The 20,614-nt window shown below is 39.3% G+C and overlaps 2 protein-coding genes across 3 annotated transcripts in view; one reads left to right on the top strand and one right to left on the bottom strand.

The window, feature by feature from the left end:
• Positions 1 to 43: 43 nt before the first annotated feature.
• On the top strand, positions 44 to 8,905 carry rdh1 (retinol dehydrogenase 1). Its single transcript, XM_047370235.1, has 6 exons — positions 44 to 340; positions 2,384 to 2,419; positions 3,575 to 3,905; positions 5,453 to 5,711; positions 7,568 to 7,731; positions 7,821 to 8,905. The coding sequence occupies exons 1-6, from the start codon at positions 338 to 340 to the stop codon at positions 8,045 to 8,047; spliced, it is 1,020 nt and encodes a 339-aa protein (XP_047226191.1). The 5' UTR covers positions 44 to 337; the 3' UTR covers positions 8,048 to 8,905.
• A 6,728-nt stretch (positions 8,906 to 15,633) lies between these two features.
• LOC124871331 (FERM, ARHGEF and pleckstrin domain-containing protein 1-like) overlaps positions 15,634 to 20,614 on the bottom strand; it is a 75,201-nt gene continuing 70,220 nt past the window's right edge. For both annotated transcript variants that reach the window (XM_047370583.1, XM_047370582.1), the window contains exons 25-27: positions 17,541 to 17,648; positions 16,808 to 16,959; positions 15,634 to 16,726 (exon numbers count right to left, since the gene is read on the bottom strand). In XM_047370583.1, coding sequence (XP_047226539.1) covers positions 16,645 to 16,726; positions 16,808 to 16,959; positions 17,541 to 17,648 — 342 coding nt within the window. In that variant the 3' untranslated portion in view covers positions 15,634 to 16,644. The remainder of the gene's footprint in view (positions 16,727 to 16,807; positions 16,960 to 17,540; positions 17,649 to 20,614) is intronic.

Below are 20,614 nucleotides of genomic sequence, written 5' to 3'. Positions count from 1 at the left end.
TACTTAAATATTAAGTTGTCTGTGAATTATGCATTCACAATAACAATTCCTGTATTTGTTACAAAAAGTAAACACAAACAATAATGTGCTGTGTAACCTTTGATCTTAAACGTCAGAATGGATTTGAGGGTAAAGGGAACGCAGTTATCAAAACCGTGAATCTCGCTTGGTCTCTTGCACAAGCCCATGCTGGTGAACCATTTACCCCTGCTCTTACATCAATTATGGACCTTGACTTTGTAGATATAGTGCAAAACTTTGTCTGCAGCATTGAGTTTTGCTCGGTTAATTTGTATAGTTGAAGGTGAGAAGCGGATACTTCTGAAGAACTATAACCATGGTATGTTTGCATTATTATTATTTCATATGTGATGGTGGAATTTATCGGCTGTGTTCATAAAAACTCGTTTATAGGTAAAATGTTAAATGTATGATTTTTATGGCTGCATGGTGGCGCAGTTGATAGCACTGTTGTGTTGCAGCAAGAAGGTCCTGGGTTCGATTCCCGGTTGGGGGTTTTTCTGCATGGAGTTTGCATGCTCTCCCCGTGCATGCGTGGGTTCTCACTGGGTACTCTGGCTTCCTCCCACAGTCCAAAGACATGCCGGTCAGGTTAATTGGTCACTCTAAATTGCCCTTAGGTGTATGAATGAGTGTGTGTGTGGTTGTTTGTGTGTTGCCCTGCGATGGACTGGCGACCTGTCCAGGTTCTACCCCGCCTCTCGCTCATATACTGCTGGAGATAGGCACCAGCTTCCCCGCGACCCACTATGGAAGAAGCGTTAGAAAATGACTATGATTTTTACTTAAAGAAAACATTTTGTAGTGACATCTGCTACCCTCTGGTGGAAAATGAAAGTAGTTGCACCAAGGTATCTTGTTTGGGCTCTATTTTAGTTTGATCATGTTATTGTGCACAAAATAAAACTATTTTTATGTAATTGCATACGACTTTTATACACTTGGACTATGTTGATTGTTTTCATACATGCTGAGGTGTAAATATGGTTTGTTGATAGAGACACCGTAATTAAGTCAATTCTTAATAATTGTATTTCATAGTATGACTTTTCAGTCATAGAAGTTGGAGGAAAAGCAGTGAAGGCACAGTTGTTTTTTTTCCTGTTACAGCGCCCAGGAATTGATATGGGGGGAAATAAATATACAGCGTGCGCACAACATACTATAAAATACTTTTATCCCACGGAATACCAATTTGTGCCCACGAAATATAGTGTGCACGAAATTCGTTCCCACGACATAGGACGTAGGTATAACGTGCGCACGAAATACTAAAACAGCGCACTTTCTCAAACATGGAGGAACAAAACAACTGGTTGGACAGGGGTAGTCTGATCCAGTTTTATTTTAGGTTGGGGATGAGCTACAAAGAGATCCTGAAAAGCCTGGCATCACAATGAAATCTCATTAGTGAGAGGCATTTAAACAGAATATTGAGAGCCAGGTGTTTAACCCTTCCTGCTTCCGTTTCCTGTCCGTGGTCAAGAAACACAGAGGAGACGCTTCCTCCAGGGCTGAAATCGTTGCTCATTTCGGGGTTAACTCCCTGTACTTGCGTGTCCCGGGGTTGAGACTTCTATAATAATGAAGGGACTGGATTGCTGAAGCAGCGGAGTTTTTAATAACTGTACAGCACACTGATTGCACGTTAAATGTACCGTGGCCAGCTGAACTTCCTCCCCGGTTTGTCAAACTAAAGCAGTCAATGTTTTTTTCCTGTATTATACGAAAAAAGAACATAAAGACTAATGCTGTGTTTTAAATGTCAAATCATTACTGCTTTGTAATGACGCCATGAAAAAATCATTAAAAGTTTGGCCGCCAAGAGTCTACCAATGACTGAATACACGCTGATCATGACTCTGCACTGACCCAATGCAGTGTGGACAAGACAACTTTATTTTTCACATATCTTGTATATAGCTGCCCAGAGTAGTTTACATTTCTTAAATTTGGTAAATTAATCAATTTAAGAGATCTACTTTTAACCTGATGTCCGTTAAAGCAGGATGATTACTGACATAATTATGTGGAGCCACTAGATGGCAGTGGAGCATAAACTAGTGACTGTATCTTTAAATTAAAATGTGTTGCATATATTTATATATATATATATATTTCTTTTTTTCTTCCTTTTTTTACAATTATATTTTAAATTAAACTAGGGTTTTGTGGCTCCATGACGACAGCAGGGAGTAATAAGGACTTTGCCGCAGCTCACAACCAGTAAAAAATATGTAACAGCAAAATAAAAATAAAAAGGTACAAAGTTGGGAGAAGTCATGTAATTTAAAAGTTTTGTGAAGTAAAGTCGAAGTGTTTTAACTGCTGAAGGTTATTTTAAGTTTTTTTTTTCTCTCAGGTGTCAGTGGTTGATCCAGTAAAAGGCTTTGTAGAGGTAAGTTTATTTATTATGTTATCTTTGTTAGATCTTCTCCAGTATTTAATTCCCCTCTGTTGTTTATATCTTATCTGACAATGGTCTTCAAACCTCTTTTAACAACGTCCATCTCAGTAAATACTATCTTTTTTGGACACCCTCATATTGACAGACATGTTAAAACTGTATTTTAAACAGTCAGGCAGTCATTTTCTACCGCTTCTCCATAGTGAGTCGCGAGGAAGCTGGTGCCTATCTCCAGAAGTCTATGGGTGGGTCTATGGTGCATGGTTCACAGATTTTAAACAGAACAAAAAGAAAATATATATATTGGCACTGAATGCTAGGTTGGAGGATGCTTATTTGTCCATTCAGGTTTTTATCAGAAATAGAAAGTTTTAAGTAAAATGAAGCTATAAAAAGAAAGTATTTCTAATTTTAGGTGGAAAAGTAAGCAGTGGTTTTCTACTGAAAACCCTTCAATACAATTTGTGAAATGGATTAGTTGTCGATGAACTCTTAAAATTATTTTGTTCATTATGATTACAAACCCTTGGAAATGGTTTTGTAACTCTTTCCAGACTAATAAAGGTCAGTAAGTTTGTTTTTCTTTTCTTGAATTTCTTTTAGGTCAGAGAATGATGTGTTTGATGCTTTTGGGGATATTTTAGCCTACGGTACTTTATATTTTCACACAGTGATTTCTTGAGCATAGAGGTTAGGCAGTATTAGGCCTGAGGGTGGCTAGTGAAACTAAGCTCAGCAATAGTTATTTACAGAATAATTATTTAACAAGGGAAAATTACATTTTCACATAGGGCCAGGTTGGTTTGGAAAGTGTTTTTCTTTAAATAAATGAATTCATCCTTTGAAAACCGCTTTTAATCAAGTGCTTTTAATATTTAAGTGTGATGCAAACACAGAAAAGGGGAAAATCTTTTCTCCCAGCACTATACTGTATACTGGGTGTTCTCAATATTTTCACAAGAACTCTTATCTTTAAATTAGCTTTTTATTGACATTAAAATGGTTTGTACTACTAAAGCGGACCTAATCTTTCAAGTGTCCTATTTGTACTTCTAGAACTTTGGCTGAATAAGATGTGGCCTATAATGTTCAGAATGAACAGGGACAGTGTTTGTTTGGATGTTACAGTTTTTGTTTGTTTTTCAGGTACTTTTGTCACATTTGGCCTTAACCTGTGTGTTACTTCTGGCCTGCTTCGCTGCTGTCCGCTGGTACATCAGAGATTCCCACAGGGTCGGTGGTTTTACTCAGAAGCATGTGTTCATCACGGGCTGTGACAGCGGCTTTGGGAACCTCCTGGCCAGACAGCTGGACCGGAAAGGCTTCAGGGTTATAGCCGGGTGTCTAACAAAGAAAGGAGCCACAGATCTGGGAGCAGCGACATCCCCCCGGCTGAAGACCCTCCTGCTGAATGTTACAGACAGCATGAGCATCCGGAGTGCCGTGGAATTTGTGAGGAGAGAAGTGGGGGAGCGAGGTAAGAAGAAGGTGGACCACTGATAGGGTACCAGTTAGAGTGAATCACTGCGAAAGTGATTTGTTCAAAAGGGAGGACAGAAATATCTGTCTGTACTTTGATGACTAGAAAGAGTGAACCTCTTTTACACACAAATCAACACTTCAGAAGAATGAAAACATATTTGTGGAAAACAAAGTCCTCAAAATGATCTTGATACTAAGTTTAAAAATGTTACATTAGTTTATCATTTAAACAGTGTTTAGCACCTTTTCAACTTCATATCAATAGTGTTCATAATTTATTGTTATGCAATTTAAGTTTTTATCTCTGAAACATGTTAAAAAAATGAACTTTACCGACAAATGTAAATCAGCTTAGTTCAAACAGTTTGCTTTTATTTTCATTAAATCCCATATATAATGTTGATGGGGATTTTAAAGTGTTTTTTTTATTTAATGTCCCAACCTGATAACAATTCTATTTAACTGAATTAATTTATATAGCGCCATTATACTACAAATACCTGAAGTCACTTTATAAGGCAAACAGGTTTACATTCAGTTATAAATTTAGGTCATATCAAATAATTTAATAAACACCCAGTCATCAGGTTCACATCAAATTAAAGTCCAGTTTAAATTATTTTACAGCACAAGCAAATTTAGTTATTTAAAGCTAAAGCTAGTCATCAAGTCATTGAATTTGCAGCAATCAATCATCCTGGGCAAGCAACCAATGACAGCGGGAATGAAGTACTCTCTTTTAACAAGACGACATCTCCAGCAGAACCACATCCAGGATGGGCATTAAAGAAATAAACATTTATTAGGTTTAAAAGTAAAACTTTAAGCTTTTTGTACTGACATAACTAACCAAGCAAAACATGAAAAAGGGTGTTGGCAGCATCATGCTGTGGGGATGCTTTTCTTCATCAGGGACATGGAATCTTGTCAGATGTGATGGTAGAATGCATGGAAAGTTAAGTACAGGGTAACCCCAGAAGAAAAGCTGTTATAGGTTGCAACACACTTGAGGCTGGGGTCAAGGTTCAACTTCCAACAGGAGAACAACCCTATACATACAGGCGGAGCTACCATGGAAATGGTTTAGATCAAAGCATATTCATGTGGCTCAGAACTACGTTTTATTTGTCATTATTTGACAAAACTTGAACAATGCTGGTCAAAGGTGCTCTTTATCCAATCCGACTGAGCTTTTGCAAATCTGCTTTTGCAAGGCACTGAGTATTTGAACTGCGAATACACCTGTTTTGCACCCAAATTATTACTGCAAAGGAGGAATTTTGTGATTTATTTGATTTAACTTTTTTTATGATGTCTGCATGGCCACATATTTTGCTGCAAGCTAATTACCAGTTTAGGTTTATTCATTTTTTTATCTAGCTTCTATGTTGTTCTCAAACAGTGTATAACAACTTGTGGTAGAATTATGTAAATGGCAAACTGTAAGAATAAAAAAAAAATGCAAAAGACCATCTTAAGTCTTTTGCAGGTGAGCTTTATATTAAGGGTGCTTAATGGAGTGTCCTCCATTATTCCCCACAGGTCTCTGGGGGCTGGTGAATAATGCTGGCCGGTCGGTACCCATCGGGCCGACAGAATGGATGCAACTGGAGGACTTTACAAAGGTCTTGAATGTGAATCTTATAGGGGTTATTGATGTGACCCTGCAGTTTCTGCCTCTCCTGAAAAAAGCCAAAGGCAGAGTAGTGAACGTGGCCAGTATTCTGGGGAGGCTGTCTCTCATCGGTGGAGGATACTCTCTGTCCAAATGGGGAGTGGAAGCATTCTCTGACAGCCTCAGGTAAGGAAATGTAAACATTTGCGGGACCTGAGTTTTTAAAATTAGGGGCTACAGATATAAAAGGTACTACCTGATCTTTACACAGTCCTCCAATAATAAGGTTCAAAGTTAGATGAGAGTAAATGCTTGTTATAAATGAAGTACATGAAATAAATGAAACATTTGATGTGGCTTGTGAACTCTCTCTCTAGGGGTGGAAAAATTAAAACTGACCTGTACATGAAAAACTGAGCATTTCTCATGCCTCTAAAACAGGAAATCAAGTTAGATTACCAAATAAGATTGTAGGACATTGACCATTCCCACAGTGTAGTCACATGTATGTTCTTGACTAATACTTTGGGTATTTCATGGGGAAAAAAACAATTCTGAGGCTTGTTTCAACTATACTGCCTGGCCAAAAAAAAGTCGCCACCTGGATTTAACTAAGCAAATAGGTACGAGCCTCCCATTGGATAATTACTTCATAGGAGATTATGTTTCAACTGGCAATAAGTTATTTAACCCCAACTGGTGCAATGAGTTGCTTCTCATTTCTTAAACAACCATGTCGAAAGACACATCCTATGGCCTTGGAAAAGATGTCAGTCTGCTTCAGAAGGGTCAAATCATTGGCATGCATCAAGCAGAGAAAACATCTAAGGAGATTGCAGAAACTACCAAAATTGGACTCAGAATTGTCCAACGCATTATTAAAAACTGCAAGAATAGTGGGGAAGAGATGTGGCTGGAAAACAAATCCTAAATTATCATAATCGGCAATCAAATAAACATTTGGTGAAATGCCTAGTGCCTACTGTACACGCCTGTGGGGGCAGTGCTATGACCTGGGGTTGCTGCAGTTGATCAAGTCTGGGTTCAGCAACAGTATGTGTTCAAAGAAGGAGGTCAGCTGATTACCTGAATATACTGAATGACCAGGTTATTCCATTAATGGATTTTTTCTTCCCTGATGGCACGGGCATATTCCAAGATAACAATGCCAGGATTCATCGGGCTCGAATTGTGAAAGAGTGGTTCAAGGAGCATCAGACATCATTCTCACACATGGATTGGCCACCACAGAGTCCAGACCTTAACACCATTGAGAATCTTTGGGATGTGCCGGAGAAGGCTTTGCGCAGCGGTCAGACTCTATCATCATTAATGCAAGATCTTGGTGAATAATTAATGCAACACTGGGTGGAAATAAATTTTGTAACATTGCCGAAGCTTATTGAAACAATGCCACAGTGGAATGTGTGCGATAATCAAAGCTAAAGGCGGTCCACAAAATATTAGTGTGACCTTTTTTTTTTTTTTGCCAGGCAGTGTATATTATGTTATTCTCATACCGTTGTCTTGGTTTTCCCGATACTGTCGGAAAAAGAACCAAATGTTTCAAAGCCAACGACCCAATATATCAGTGGAGCAAGGCTTGGTTTAATCTGAAAAAGTTATAAAAAGTCTTTGAACTCAAAATCAATAAATATTTCATTCTATAATCCTGAAAGCTGGGGATGTCAACCTTTCTGGTTCACTGTGTAAAAAGTAGATGGTAGCTTGGTGGCAGCATCATGCTGTGGTAAGCTTTTCTTCATAATTGATGGGAAGATAGATGGAGGTAAATACAGGACAAACCTGTTAGAGGCATCTAAAGACTTCAAACTGGAGCAAAGCTTCACAATCCCGCAGGATGATGGCCCAAAAATTGCAGCCAGAGCAGTAGCCGAACTCTATTCATGTGTAAAAGTGACCCAGTCAAAGTCCAGACCTAACCCCCCCATGTTAATAATTTAACATGTAAATTTTGATCGGTGGTGTAGAACATGTAACAACAGGCATTGGTGGTAAATATGTTTTCTTTATCTTCTCAGGAGGAACATGCACCACTTTGGTATTAAGGTGAGCATCATTGAGCCGGGTTTCTTCAAGACTGCTCTGACCAGTTTGGATCTCATTGAAGCTGAGCTGAAGAAGCTGTGGGAAGGCCTTCCTAATGATGTTAAGGACTCATATGGAGCCACATACCTAGACGATTGTGGGTAGAAGAGCCGAACATTTAAACCCTCAAATGAGTAAATTACATCTTTTATTTTTCTGACTCCTGATTGTGGTCTTCTTTTACAGATATGAGAATGCAGAGCTTCTCTATGAACATCCTATGCTGTCAGGATATCTCCAAGGTTACCTGGTGCATGGAGCACGCTCTCACTGCCCAGTACCCACGCACACGTTACGGAGCCGGCTGGGACGCCAAGCTTTTCTGGATCCCCCTATCCTACCTCCCTTCTTTTGTGTCTGACTTTATTGTAAATGTCCTCCTACCCTCACCTAAAGGCACAAGAAAGAATTGAATAAAAGATATCTATTCATATTGTAAAAAACAGCATGTGCCATGTTTATTGGCAGTCCCTGGAAATATGAAAATAGCCTGAAAATAAGTGTTTTTTGTTATAAATATTTCACAATGACCAGTCTGCTGCGGTTTTCTAACAGTGAATTTTGAAGATTTTCTTACTTAATTTATTATCCTGACGGTGTTTATTTTAAGCGTTTTCATCATTGCTTTGACTGTAAAGCAAGTTTAGGCAAGCAATTTTCTCATAGCTGCTTCCTGATGATCAGCGTACTTACTTGTACACAATGACTTAGAGAAATGACCCTTTATGTGACTTCATATGCTTTTCTTTAAAAAAGTATGAAATAAGTAACTAAAAGCCATTTTAGTAATGTTTATTTTAAAGGAATTGTTTGGGCTGCCAGTATTTTTTATCAAATGTTTTTCCCTTGTCCATAAAAACATATTTAAATTAGCCTTTATAATTTTCTAAAGGCATTTAATACATCATTACCAGGAGTGCTAATTTTGTCAGTCTTAGTATGTGTATATATGTCCTTAAAAGTGCTGTAATGCAAAACAAATTCAGACTTGCTCTAATAATAAAGGAATATCGTATTGTATTCTGGGATTACACTGGTAGCAAGAGACAGATAAAAAATACAAGTCTATAGTTCTGCAATGATGTTAAGAGAAAGAAAGGGCTTGGGCTTATCAGGGCCTGCAGATTTGCTAGTGTCAAGATTGTTTTAAAACTCTGAACTTCACTTTTAACAGAAGTGAAGATAAAAGGCAGAACCTCAGACTGATAAAGCTCAGTCCACTTTATAGTGGAAAATATCATTGAAAATAAATATTGGCAGTTGAAATCCAATGTCTTTAATTTGTCATTCTTGAAATGTGGTTTATGCAAGGTGAAGTAAATCTTGAGCTTCCTCTGGAGATCTTTGCTGTACATTCAGAATGTCACATTTTACATTGGTTAAAGTGTGTTTATGTTGAACAACTTAGGGTTTATTTCTGAAAAATCTTACAGTATAAATTTATAAATACACCACATATTAACATTTCTACCAAAGACTTTAGAACAAAGATATACACTGCTCAAAGAATAAAGGGAACACTTAAACAACACAATATAACTCCAAGTAAATCAAACTTCTGTGAAATTAAACTGTCCACTTAGGAAGCAACACTGATTGACAATCAATTTCACAGCTGTTGTTCAAATGGAATAGACAACAGGGGGAAATCTTTGGAGATTAGCAAAACACACTCAATAAAGGAGTGGTTCTGCAGGTGGGGACCACAGACCACTTCTCAGTACCTATGCTTTCTGGCTGATGTTTTGGTCACGTTTGAATGTTGGTGGTGCTTTCACACTCGTGGTAGCATGAGACGGACTCTACAACCCACACAAGTGGTTCAGGTAGTGCAGCTCATCCAGGATGGCACATCAATGCGAGCTGTGGCAAGAAGGTTTGCTGTGTCTGTCAGCGTAGTGTCCAGAGCCTGGAGGCGCTACCAGGAGACAGGCCAGTACACCAGGAGACGTGGAGGAGGCCGTAGGAGGGCAACAACCCAGCAGCAGGACCGCTACCTCCGCCTTTGTGCAAGGAGGAACAGGAGGAGCACTGCCAGAGCCCTGAAAAATGACCTCCAGCAGGCCACAAATGTGCATGTGTCTGCACAAACGGTTAGAAACCGACTCCATGAGGATGGTATGAGGGCCCAACGTCCACAAATGGGGGTTGTGCTCACAGCCCAACACCATGCAGGACGCTTGGCATTTGCCAGAGAACAGCAAGATTGGCAAATTCACCACTGGTGCCCTGTGCTCTTCACAGATGAAAGCAGGTTCACACTGAGCACATGTGACAGACGTGACAGAGTCTGGAGACACCGTGGAGAGCGATCTGCTGCCTGCAACATCCTTCAGCATGACCACTTTGGCAGTGGGTCAGTAATGGTGTGGGGTGGCATTTCTTTGGAGGGTCGCATGGCCCTCCATGTGCTCGCCAGAGGTAACCTGACTGCCATTAGGTACCGAGATGAAATCCTCAGACCCCTTGTGAGACCATATGCTGGTGCGGTTGGCCCTGGGTTCCTCCTAATGCAGGACAATACTAGACCTCATGTGGCTGGAGTGTGTCAGCAGTTCCTGCAAGATGAAGACATTGAAGCTATGGACTGGCCCGCCCGTTCCCCAGACCTGAATCCAACTGAGTACATCTGGGACATCATGTCTCGCTCCATCCACCAACGTCACGTTGCACCACAGACTGTCCAGGAGTTGGCGGATGCTTCAGTCCAGTTCTGGGAGGAGATCCCTCAGGAGACCATCCACCGTCTCATCAGGAGCATGCCCAGGCGTTGTAGGGAGGTCATACAGACACGTGGAGGTCACACACAATACTGAGCCTCATTTTGACTTGTTTTAAGGACATTACATCAAAGTTGGATCAGCCTGTAGTGTGTTTTTACACTTTAATTTTGTGTGTGACTCCAAATCCAGGCCTCCATTGGTTAATAAATTTGATTTCCATTGATGATTTTTCTGTGATTTTGTTGTCAGCACATTCAACTTTGTACAGAAAGTATTTAATGAGAATATTTCATTCATTCAGATCTAGGATGTGTTATTTGAGTGTTCCCTTTATTTTTTGAGCAGTGTACATATTTTACATCGTTTTAAAGGAAAAACAAATTAGGAATGCTGCTGTAAAATGTCATCAGGCACATTTATCTTTGGATTGTTGTCATGTTAATCTGTTAACATGACAACGATCCAATGAAAACCGGACTTTTCCATTTGATCATGGAATCAATTATGCCCTCCAACCCTAAACTTTTTTTTTAATCAAACTTGATACTTATTTCACCTATTTATCTTTGAGTGATGTTTTTCCCATGTCCCATCAGAAACAAACATTCTGGTTGAATGACAATTTTAAATCTACCAGGGATGGGAAGCAGTTTAGTTTAGGCTCAAGTCTCCATCTACACTACAGGTCCTTCTCAAAATATTAGCATATTGTGATAAAGTTAATTATTTTCCATAATGTCATGATGAAAATTTAACATTCATATATTTTAGATTCATTGCACACTAACTGAAATATTTCAGGTCTTTTATTGTCTTAATACGGATGATTTTGGCATACAGCTCATGAAAACCCAAAATTCCTATCTCACAAAATTAGCATATCATTAAAAGGGTCTCTAAACGAGCTATGAACCTAATCATCTGAATCAACAAGTTAACTCTAAACACCTGCAAAAGATTCCTGAGGCCTTTAAAACTCCCAGCCTGGTTCATCCCTCAAAACCCCAATCATGGGTAAGACTGCCGACCTGACTGCTGTCCAGAAGGCCACTATTGACACCCTCAAGCAAGAGGGTAAGACACAGAAAGACATTTCTGAACGAATAGGCTGTTCCCAGAGTGCTGTATCAAGGCACCTCAGTGGGAAGTCTGTGGGAAGGAAAAAGTGTGGCAGAAAACGCTGCACAACGAGAAGAGGTGACCGGACCCTGAGGAAGATTGTGGAGAAGGACTGATTCCAGACCTTGGGGGACCTGCGGCAGCAGTGGACTGGCTCTGGATGTTTCTACTCCAGAGCCACCGTGCACAGGCGTGTGCAGGAAATGGGCTACAGGTGCCGCATTCCCCAGGTCAAGCCACTTTTGAACCAGAAACAGCGGCAGAAGCGCCTGACCTGGGCTACAGAGAAGCAGCACTGGACTGTTGCTCAGTGGTCCAAAGTACCTTTTTCGGATGAAAGCAAATTCTGCATGTCATTCGGAAATTAAGGTGCCAGAGTCTGGAGGAAGACTGGGGAGAAGGAAATGCCAAAATGCCAGAAGTCCAGTGTCAAGTACCCACAGTCAGTGATGGTCTGGGGTGCCGTGTCAGCTGCTGGTGTTGGTCCACTGTGTTTTATCAAGGGCAGGGTCAATGCAGCTAGCTATCAGGAGATTTTGGAGCACTTCATGCTTCCATCTGCTGAAAAGCTTTATGGAGATGAAGATTTCATTTTTCAGCACGACCTGGCACCTGCTCACAGTGCCAAAACCACTGGTAAATGGTTTACTGACCATGGTATCACTGTGCTCAATTGGCCTGCCAACTCTCCTGACCTGAACCCCATAGAGAATCTGTGGGATATTGTGAAGAGAACGTTGAGAGACTCAAGACCCAACACTCTGGATGAGCTAAAGGCCGCTATCGAAGCATCCTGGGCCTCCATAAGACCTCAGCAGTGCCACAGGCTGATTTCCTCCATGCCACGCCGCATTGAAGCAGTCATTTCTGCAAAAGGATTCCCGACCAAGTATTGAGTGCATAACTGTACATGATTATTTGAAGGTTGACGTTTGTTGTATTAAAAACACTTTTCTTTTATTGGTCGGATGAAATATGCTAATTTTGTGAGATAGGAATTTTGGGTTTTCATGAGCTGTATGCCAAAATCATCTGTATTAAGACAATAAAAGACCTGAAATATTTCAGTAAGTGTGCAATGAATCTAAAATATATTAATGTTAAATTTTCATCATGACATTATGGAAAATAATGAACTTTATCACAATATGCTAATATTTTGAGAAGGACCTGTATACCGGAAAACGTATTGGGTCACAGCACCCAATCAATTCAATTCAGTTTATTTATATAGCGCCAATTCACAACACATGTCGTCTCAAGGCACTTCACAACAGTCAGGTACATACATTCCAATTAATCCTAACTATCGAACAGTGCAGTCAGATTCAGTTATTTATTCAAATTGGATAAAAGGTTTTTCTATCTAAGGAAGCCCAGCAGATTGCATCGAGTCAGAGACTTGTACTATTCACTCCTCCTGGATGAGCATGTAGAGACAGTGGACAGTCACTGGCGTTCACTTTGCAGTAATCCCTCATACTGAGCATGCATGTAGCGACAGTGGAGAGGAAAAACTCCCTTTTAACAGGAAGAAACCTCCAGCAGAACCAGGCTCAGTGTGAGCAGCCATCTGCCACGACCGACTGGGGGTTTGAGAGAACAGAGCAGAGACACAAAAAGAACAAAGAAGCACTGATCCAGGAGTACTTTCTATGGGAAGGAAAAGTAAATGTTAATGGATGTAGCTCCTTTAGTCAATTCAACTAGAAAGAAAGAACAGTTTAACTCTGAGCCAGTTTTCAAGGTTATAATCTGAAAGCGAGCACATAGAGTTAGTCACAGTAGAAGCTCAGTCAGTATCTATGTCTAGGAGAGAGAAAGGGTTAAACACTGAAAGACAGGGCCAGGGCATGTGGATCATCGGTAGAGGGTGAGCATTAAGTTGTTGCCAGCAGAAGCTTGGACAATGCCCCTCTCCAGAAAGGTGTCACAGGTAGACACAGAGTCAGGCCAGGTGTAGCTTCTAGGAAGAGAAAAGAGAGAGAACATAAAGTTAGAAGCTGAAAAAACAGCAAATAATGCAAAATTGGAGAGTAGTGTGAGAATGTAGCGAAGAGAGTGAAAGTGGTCATTATGTCCTCCAGCAACCTAAACCAATAGCAGCATAACTACAGAGATAGAGTGGCTTAGGTTATCCTGAGCTAACTATAATTATGTCTTGTCTGAATTAAGAAGCAGAAAATTTAAAGTCATCCAAGTTTTTATGTCTTCAAGACATGCTTGTAGTCTATCTAACTGGTTGGGCTCATCAGGATTTATGGATAAGTATAGCTGAGTATCATAAGTGTAACAGTGAAAATTTATCCTATGCTGCCTCATAATTTGACCTATTGGAAACATATATATAGCGAAGAGAATTGGCCCAAGTACTGAACCCTGTGGTACTCCACAATTAACCCTGGAGTTTAAAGATGATTTATCATTTACATGAACAAACTGGAATCTGTCAGACAAATAAGATTTAAACCAGCCAGGCGCTGTTCCCCTGATCCCTACAGAATATTCCAGCCTTTCTAAGAGAATATTGTGATTGACTGTATCAAATGCAGTACTGAGATCTAACAGAACCAGAACAGATACAAGTCCATTATCTGAGGCCATAAGAATATCATTAGTGACTTTCAGCAGAGCTGTTTCAGTGCTATGATGAGCTCTGAAGCCTAACTGAAACTCTTCAAACAGGTCATTGCTGTGTAAATGCTCACACATTTGATTAGCAACTATTTTCTCAATGAATTCCGGTGATCCAATCACTTCCATGGTGTATAAAGTTTGATGTGGAGAAATTTGACTAGCCTGCATAGAGTCCTGACCTCAACCTTCTTGAACACCTTTGGGATGAATTATAACAAAGGCTGCAATTCTGGTTTCCTCATCTAACTATGAGCACACTGCTAAACCTTGTGGAAGATGTTTACACAATAGTTAAAGTTGCTATTGCTGGCAGCAGTGGGCCAATCAGCAAATTGGACCTTATAGATTAAAACTAGGATGTCATCACATACATATAAAAGTAGATAAATACTTTTGGTAATACAGTATATGTACTATGTTTGTTGGCATAGTGAAACTGGAAAATTGAGCATTTGAGCCAATTTCTTTCAAATCCTATTGTCTATTGGGGTGAAGTTTAACTTTGAAAGAAGACAATCCTGTAGTTTTATAATATATTAAATATTGTTTAAATAACTTTAGATATGACCATTTGAAATTATACTTAGAGCAACTTTCTCAGGCCAAGTCTGACATAGATGCCTTTTTTGATGCAAGATGGGTAATAACGTTTCCCACTAATGAGTTTCAGAGCCTTGCTGATGGCTGATGCTCTATTATCAAGTTGTTTATTAATTTAGAGGTCAGCTTTTAACTCTCATTGGAAAACCAAGAACAATTCATTGACCAGCATTATCTAAATGTGAATTAACAGAATTCTTTATTGGTTTAAATCCAGAAGTATTTTCTGTTATTTCCAGTGGACGTGGGTTCTGATGGGATTATAATACTTTGTTGGTGACTGTTTTTACTCTGCTATGGAATATAATATCTTTTTTTACCCTTCTCTTTACTGATACTCTTGTACAATTAGAACGTTTTAATCCTTTGTAACGTCTCTGCAAGCCATATCTTTAGCTAAAAGGGTGCAAACAAGAAAATGTCAAGAAATTCCAACTAGGGCCACTATTTCAGGTTCAACAAATTCACAATAATTAAATGCAGTTATTTAAAAAAGGACAGAATTCTGAAAACGATTAAAAAAGGTGCTCAATTGTAGTTGTTTTAGGATGAGTAAACTTATGCAACTACTTTATAGCGGCTTTTTCATGTTTATATTTTTCTTCATGACAGATTTGTTTCTTTTTCAGTTAAATATTGAGGGATAGATAGTATATTACTATTAGGTTTCATTCATAAACGTAATACAAATATTAAAAAAAGATTAACATTTAGTGACATGGCTGCAAATAAAAAGGTTTAATCCTTAGTGTATCCTGTAGTTGCAACTGCTCAGAAGCAACTTTTTTTTTTTTTTTTTTAATAAAAAACGCCATCTACATGCCATATTTAGAAACACAACAATATTGCCGTAGTGTATTGTATAGATCACACAAATAGATCTGCCTGGCTCTACAATAAAAACAATAGTTTAAAAAACATCTGAGTTTGGGCAAGTTTTTTTTGTTTTTATTGCTTTTATTTTCAAAAGCCTTCTTGTCTCAAAAAAAAAGTTCCAAGCAGAATCAAGGTTTTTCCATTTCATAACACTTAGCTGCACATGTTCATATTCATTCAGAGCCATAAAAACCCCTGGATGGAGGAGGCAGGACGACAAACAATTTGGATGTGAAAGCTTTTACTTTGTTTCTCTCTCTCTCTCTCTCTCCCACATACACATACACACACATACACACATATAGCTTTCAGTTCCACGTTTCCTCAAAATGCAGAGATTATGATGAGATGCCATCATTTCTCATCTAGCTGAATAAGTTCAGAGTTTAAAAAAATACTCAGTTTTCATAGAACGAAGATCATCTAAAGAAAGAATGAGTTCATTTAAGACAGCATTAGTGATGATGGCAGCTGAAATTTCATTTCACGCTTTTATCTGTTTCTTTAGCAAGAACATTGTGCTGGGCCAGCTGGGAGCAGAGCTTTAACAGTTAAAGGGTGGTCTGTTTTTTTATGAGCACACGGGGGGACCGTCCTACTCCTTAAAATGTCCCTGATGTTGCTACAAACCAATTTGGCACTGACACTGCGAGGTGTCTTCAAAGTTGAAAACAAAAGAAAACATGAAAATGCTGAGAGAATTTTTCTTGCCTAAGAGAGAATCTACATTGGCATGGTTTCCTGCTGCAAAATGACAAAATGTAAAACCAGAGAGTCTGGAAAGTGGTTCAGGCCGTTAGAAAAGCTGTATAAAATGACATCCGTAAAAAGAGGTTTTAGAGTTGGAGAATAAAAACGCAGTCTCTGATGCAGTCTAAACCAGCGGACCTGTCACCATTTAAAGCATTAAAAAGTAAAGAGCACAAAGTGTGCATGTACACATGTATAAATGTCCCAGATAGATAAATAAAAGCAAAGCGTTGCTGAAGGATGGGGCAGGACAGGACGGGCAGATGCCACCCATATGTGACGTGGGGAAAACAACTTGGACCGACTCAGTAAAAGTGGGGATCTTTGCTGTTCAGGAGGCGGGCTTGGCTTGAGGGGACTGTGGCGCTGCGGATGACCTCCATCCACCTGCAAGCAGAGAAAGACCTCTTAGAGAGATGAATCAAACACTAGAGATGGATAAGAAAGGAAATGAAAAGGACAGTTTACCTCTCAAAAGTGTATTCACTTTCCGATCTGAAATAGTACACATGGGACTTGAAATGTAGCTTGAAGACATAGTCCTTGTGAATGTTTTCATTCTCAGAGGGAACAGTGACCGAGTATCCCAGAAGAGGGAGGCTGGCCAGAGGGTAATCATCCTGTGGGAAGAATTGAGACTGTTCATATTTTCCTCTGTCACTGAAAACATGGTTACACTTGGAAGAGAATAAACTGAAATATCAAAAAAGGTTAAACTACTTTGTTTGGTGACATCAGGTTACCTTTTAGGTTGGTTAAAACAAAAACAGACTGGAGATATAAGTAAGGCGTTTGCAATGTACCTATGGCCGATGTCACTACAGTGGCCAGGTTTTAAATATGGTTGGATGGATAGACGGATGGATGGATGGATGGATGGATAAATCTGAAAACACCAATACTTTCTCCATACTATTCAGACCTGAAAATTAATTACATCAAATTTCATACTTTAGTTTTCCAGCATGCACAGGAACCATGAGCAAACTCAGATCATTTGCAGGCCAATTGCTTCCTGCCATGGAAAGTGTTTGAGGACCACAAGAATTACAAAAACCTGCATAGGAACGTGTGTCCACAGCTAACATGGCACTTCTACTTGATATTCTACAATGAGCTGTGATGCTGAGGGCGAGAAAAACAGGGGAAAGAGAAGGAAGGGCTCACTGCACAAACATCATGACCTGTGTTTGTTTGTCACCTGGTGAGATTTGTAGAAAAACAGACTGAAGTTGGTGAAGACCACCCAGAGCTTCTGCCATCCATTGCTGTTCTTGAACTTTCTCAGCAAGTTTCCTGATAGCTGATTCTGCAAAAACAGACAGGAACATGTTTAAAAAGGAAGTGATACAACTGCACCATTTACAAAAACATGAAGAAAAAGTCCTGTTTAAGCTTATTAGGTACATTTCAATGAGTAATAAACCTGCTGTTGCCTATCCACAGCTTTCTGTTTCCTCATCTTGTTTCTGATCTTAAATGTCTCTGTGACTTTATATCTGACTGTCTAAATAATTTCTGCCAAATCCAAATAAAAATCCAAACCATTTCAAAGAGCAGATTTTACAGTGCATTTTGGAAGTACTCGCACCACTTCACATAAAAAAAAAAAATTCTCTGAGCAAACTGGGAAGTAGGGCATTGGTTAGAGAGGTAATCAAGAATCCAATGGTCACCTAGGTGGAGCTCCAGTGTTCCCCTGTAGGAGAAACATCTCAGAAAGTTAACCATTGTTAATGCACATCAATATTCAGCCCGTTTTGGTAGAGTAGCCAACTGGCCATGGAGGCATGAATTTTGAAAAAGGGCATCTTAGAGATTGTCAGACAAGGTTAAAAAAAATTCTTTGGTCTGATCAAACCTAAATAAAACTATACGGCCTGAACTCCAACCGCCATGTCTGGAGAAACACAGGCACTACTCATCATATGGCCAATACTATGCTAACTGTGAAGCACAGTGGTAGCAGCATCATGCTGTGGGGGTGGTTTTCTATTGTTAGGAACGAAGTGGGTAACTAATACACATAGAGCCAAATACAGATAAAAATAAATAACATAATCCAGAGAGCTCTGGAACTCAACCGATTTTCTAACTGGGCTGAAACACACAGCAAAGATACCAAAGCAGTGGCTTCAGGAGCAGACAGCGAATAATCTGGAGTGGCCCAGCCAAACTCTGGATTAAACATCTCTGGAAAGACATAAAAATTATCTCTACTCATACTGCCTGTAAAAACTGGCTGAGGATGAAAGGATCTACAGAGAAGAATGGTAGAAGATAACCCAAAAATGATCTGCCAAGCTTGTGGAGACACACCCAAGAATGGATGCTCCAATTGATGCCAAAGGTGCTAAAACAAAACAGCACTGAACAAACAAAATGTAATCTTTTTAGGATTTGGGTGTAACACAACAAAAAATGGAAGTAGTGAAGCTCTGATTGCTTTCCAGATGCACCGTAAATTGCTCCTAGATTAAAACATTCTGGATCTATAAACCACATATTTTGGGTTTTATCTCATAAGTTTTAAAAGTAACTTTCCAATGTATTTTCAAAAATAATTACGGCACAAAAATGTGTTTTGTAAAGTACCTAATGTTTGATACGGCCCAACAACTACATGACTTGTTAGAATTAAACAGAAAATCATATTTAGCTGTATTATACATAATTAGATTTACCATGGCTCACCAGTTTGTCTAAATTGTCATTGAAATATTAATCCTGTTGTACAGTTGCTGAAAGAAGTTTTTTAAACCTTTCCAGATCGTGACATTTTGACTGCTTACAACTCCTAAAATGAAGACTTTTCTCAAACTATGTTTTCCTAGTATGCATCCTGTGGTTTTATTTTAGAAACGTGCAGCTGAGTAAAGTAATGTTTTCTACATTAATCCATCGAGTGCTTGGTCTCTCCCAAGCCCCTCTGAACTGGGATTTGAAACTATCCTGTCTTGCAGTTTTACTGATTATTTTCACAGCTTTAATTTCATGGGCTTTATCTTTGATGGGTGTACAAATTTCTTACAGTGCTTTGAAAAAGTCTTTGCCCCCTTAGGTTTCTTCTGTTTTTGCATTGTTTCTACATACCATCTTTCACATCATGAAACAATTTTAATGTCAGACAAGATGTTGTGTAAATGCAGAAAGGAGTTTCAAATGATTGTGTTATTTATCAGAGGAAAAATGCCAAGAAACCAATCTGGCCCCATATGAAAAAGCAACAGTAGGTTATGTAGTCTTCTACACCTAATAACCGTCTGTGCATCCACTGGTGGCTTGAAGCATTTGCAATAACTGGCAATGAGTCTCACATCACTGTGCAGGAGTTTGGGAGCACTGTTCTTTGCAGAATGGTTTAAACTCAACAACACTGAAGGGTTTTCAAGCATGGAAGATCTGCATAAGGTCATGCCACGGCATCGCAATAAGATTACAGTCCAAACTTTGACTAAGCCACTCCAAAGCTTTCATTTACTTTCATTCAAGGCTATTCAAAGGTGGACCTACAGCTGTGTTGAGGATCACCGTCCTGCTGCATACCCAAAGTGAGCTTGAGCTCAACATTGCCACACATTCACCTGCAGGGTTTATGGTTGGACAGCAGAATTCATGGATCTATCAATTACGGTTGTTCAGGTCCTGAAGCAGCAAAGCAGCCCCAGACCATTACACTACAACCACCATGTTTGACCGATGGTATGATATTTCATTTAAAAAAATATATGGTTAGTTTTAAGACATAAGCAACATCTAAGCTCATGGATGATGCACTCTTGGAGAAATTTTGGCAGAGCAACTACTCCTGGGAAGTTTCACCACATTCCAGGTTTTCTCCAATTGTGGATAATGGTTCTCACTGTGAGTCCCAAAGCCTTCCAAATGGCGTTGTAATCATTTCCAGAGTGACAGAAGTCAATGACTTGGTTTCTCATCTGTTCAGTTTCTTTCAATTAGGGCATGGTGTGTTGTGTAGTATGTTGCTTCTTACATTTTAGCCAACTTCATGTTGTCAGACAGGTTCTATTTAATAACCTTATTAATCACAGTTAATTCATTAACAAAACAAGCTATTTTTTTACTGCTTGGTATGAGGTTGGTATGGGCAGTTTTTTTCTCTACAGGGGTGTATGTACTCACCTTATCTTTGTCTGATATTAAAATATGATAATCTGAAAACGGTAAGGGGGCAAAAACTTGTTCCTAGTACTGTATATCCAATGTATTCATCCGAATACAGGTGAACACTCCAGATATTAATCCAGAAATTAA

This window comes from Girardinichthys multiradiatus, chromosome 7 (assembly GCF_021462225.1).
Source record: "Girardinichthys multiradiatus isolate DD_20200921_A chromosome 7, DD_fGirMul_XY1, whole genome shotgun sequence".
In the NCBI taxonomy this organism is placed as follows: Eukaryota; Metazoa; Chordata; class Actinopteri; order Cyprinodontiformes; family Goodeidae; genus Girardinichthys; species Girardinichthys multiradiatus.
Note: the sequence above shows the minus strand (reverse complement) of the source record. Positions and strands in the feature narration are given on the sequence as shown.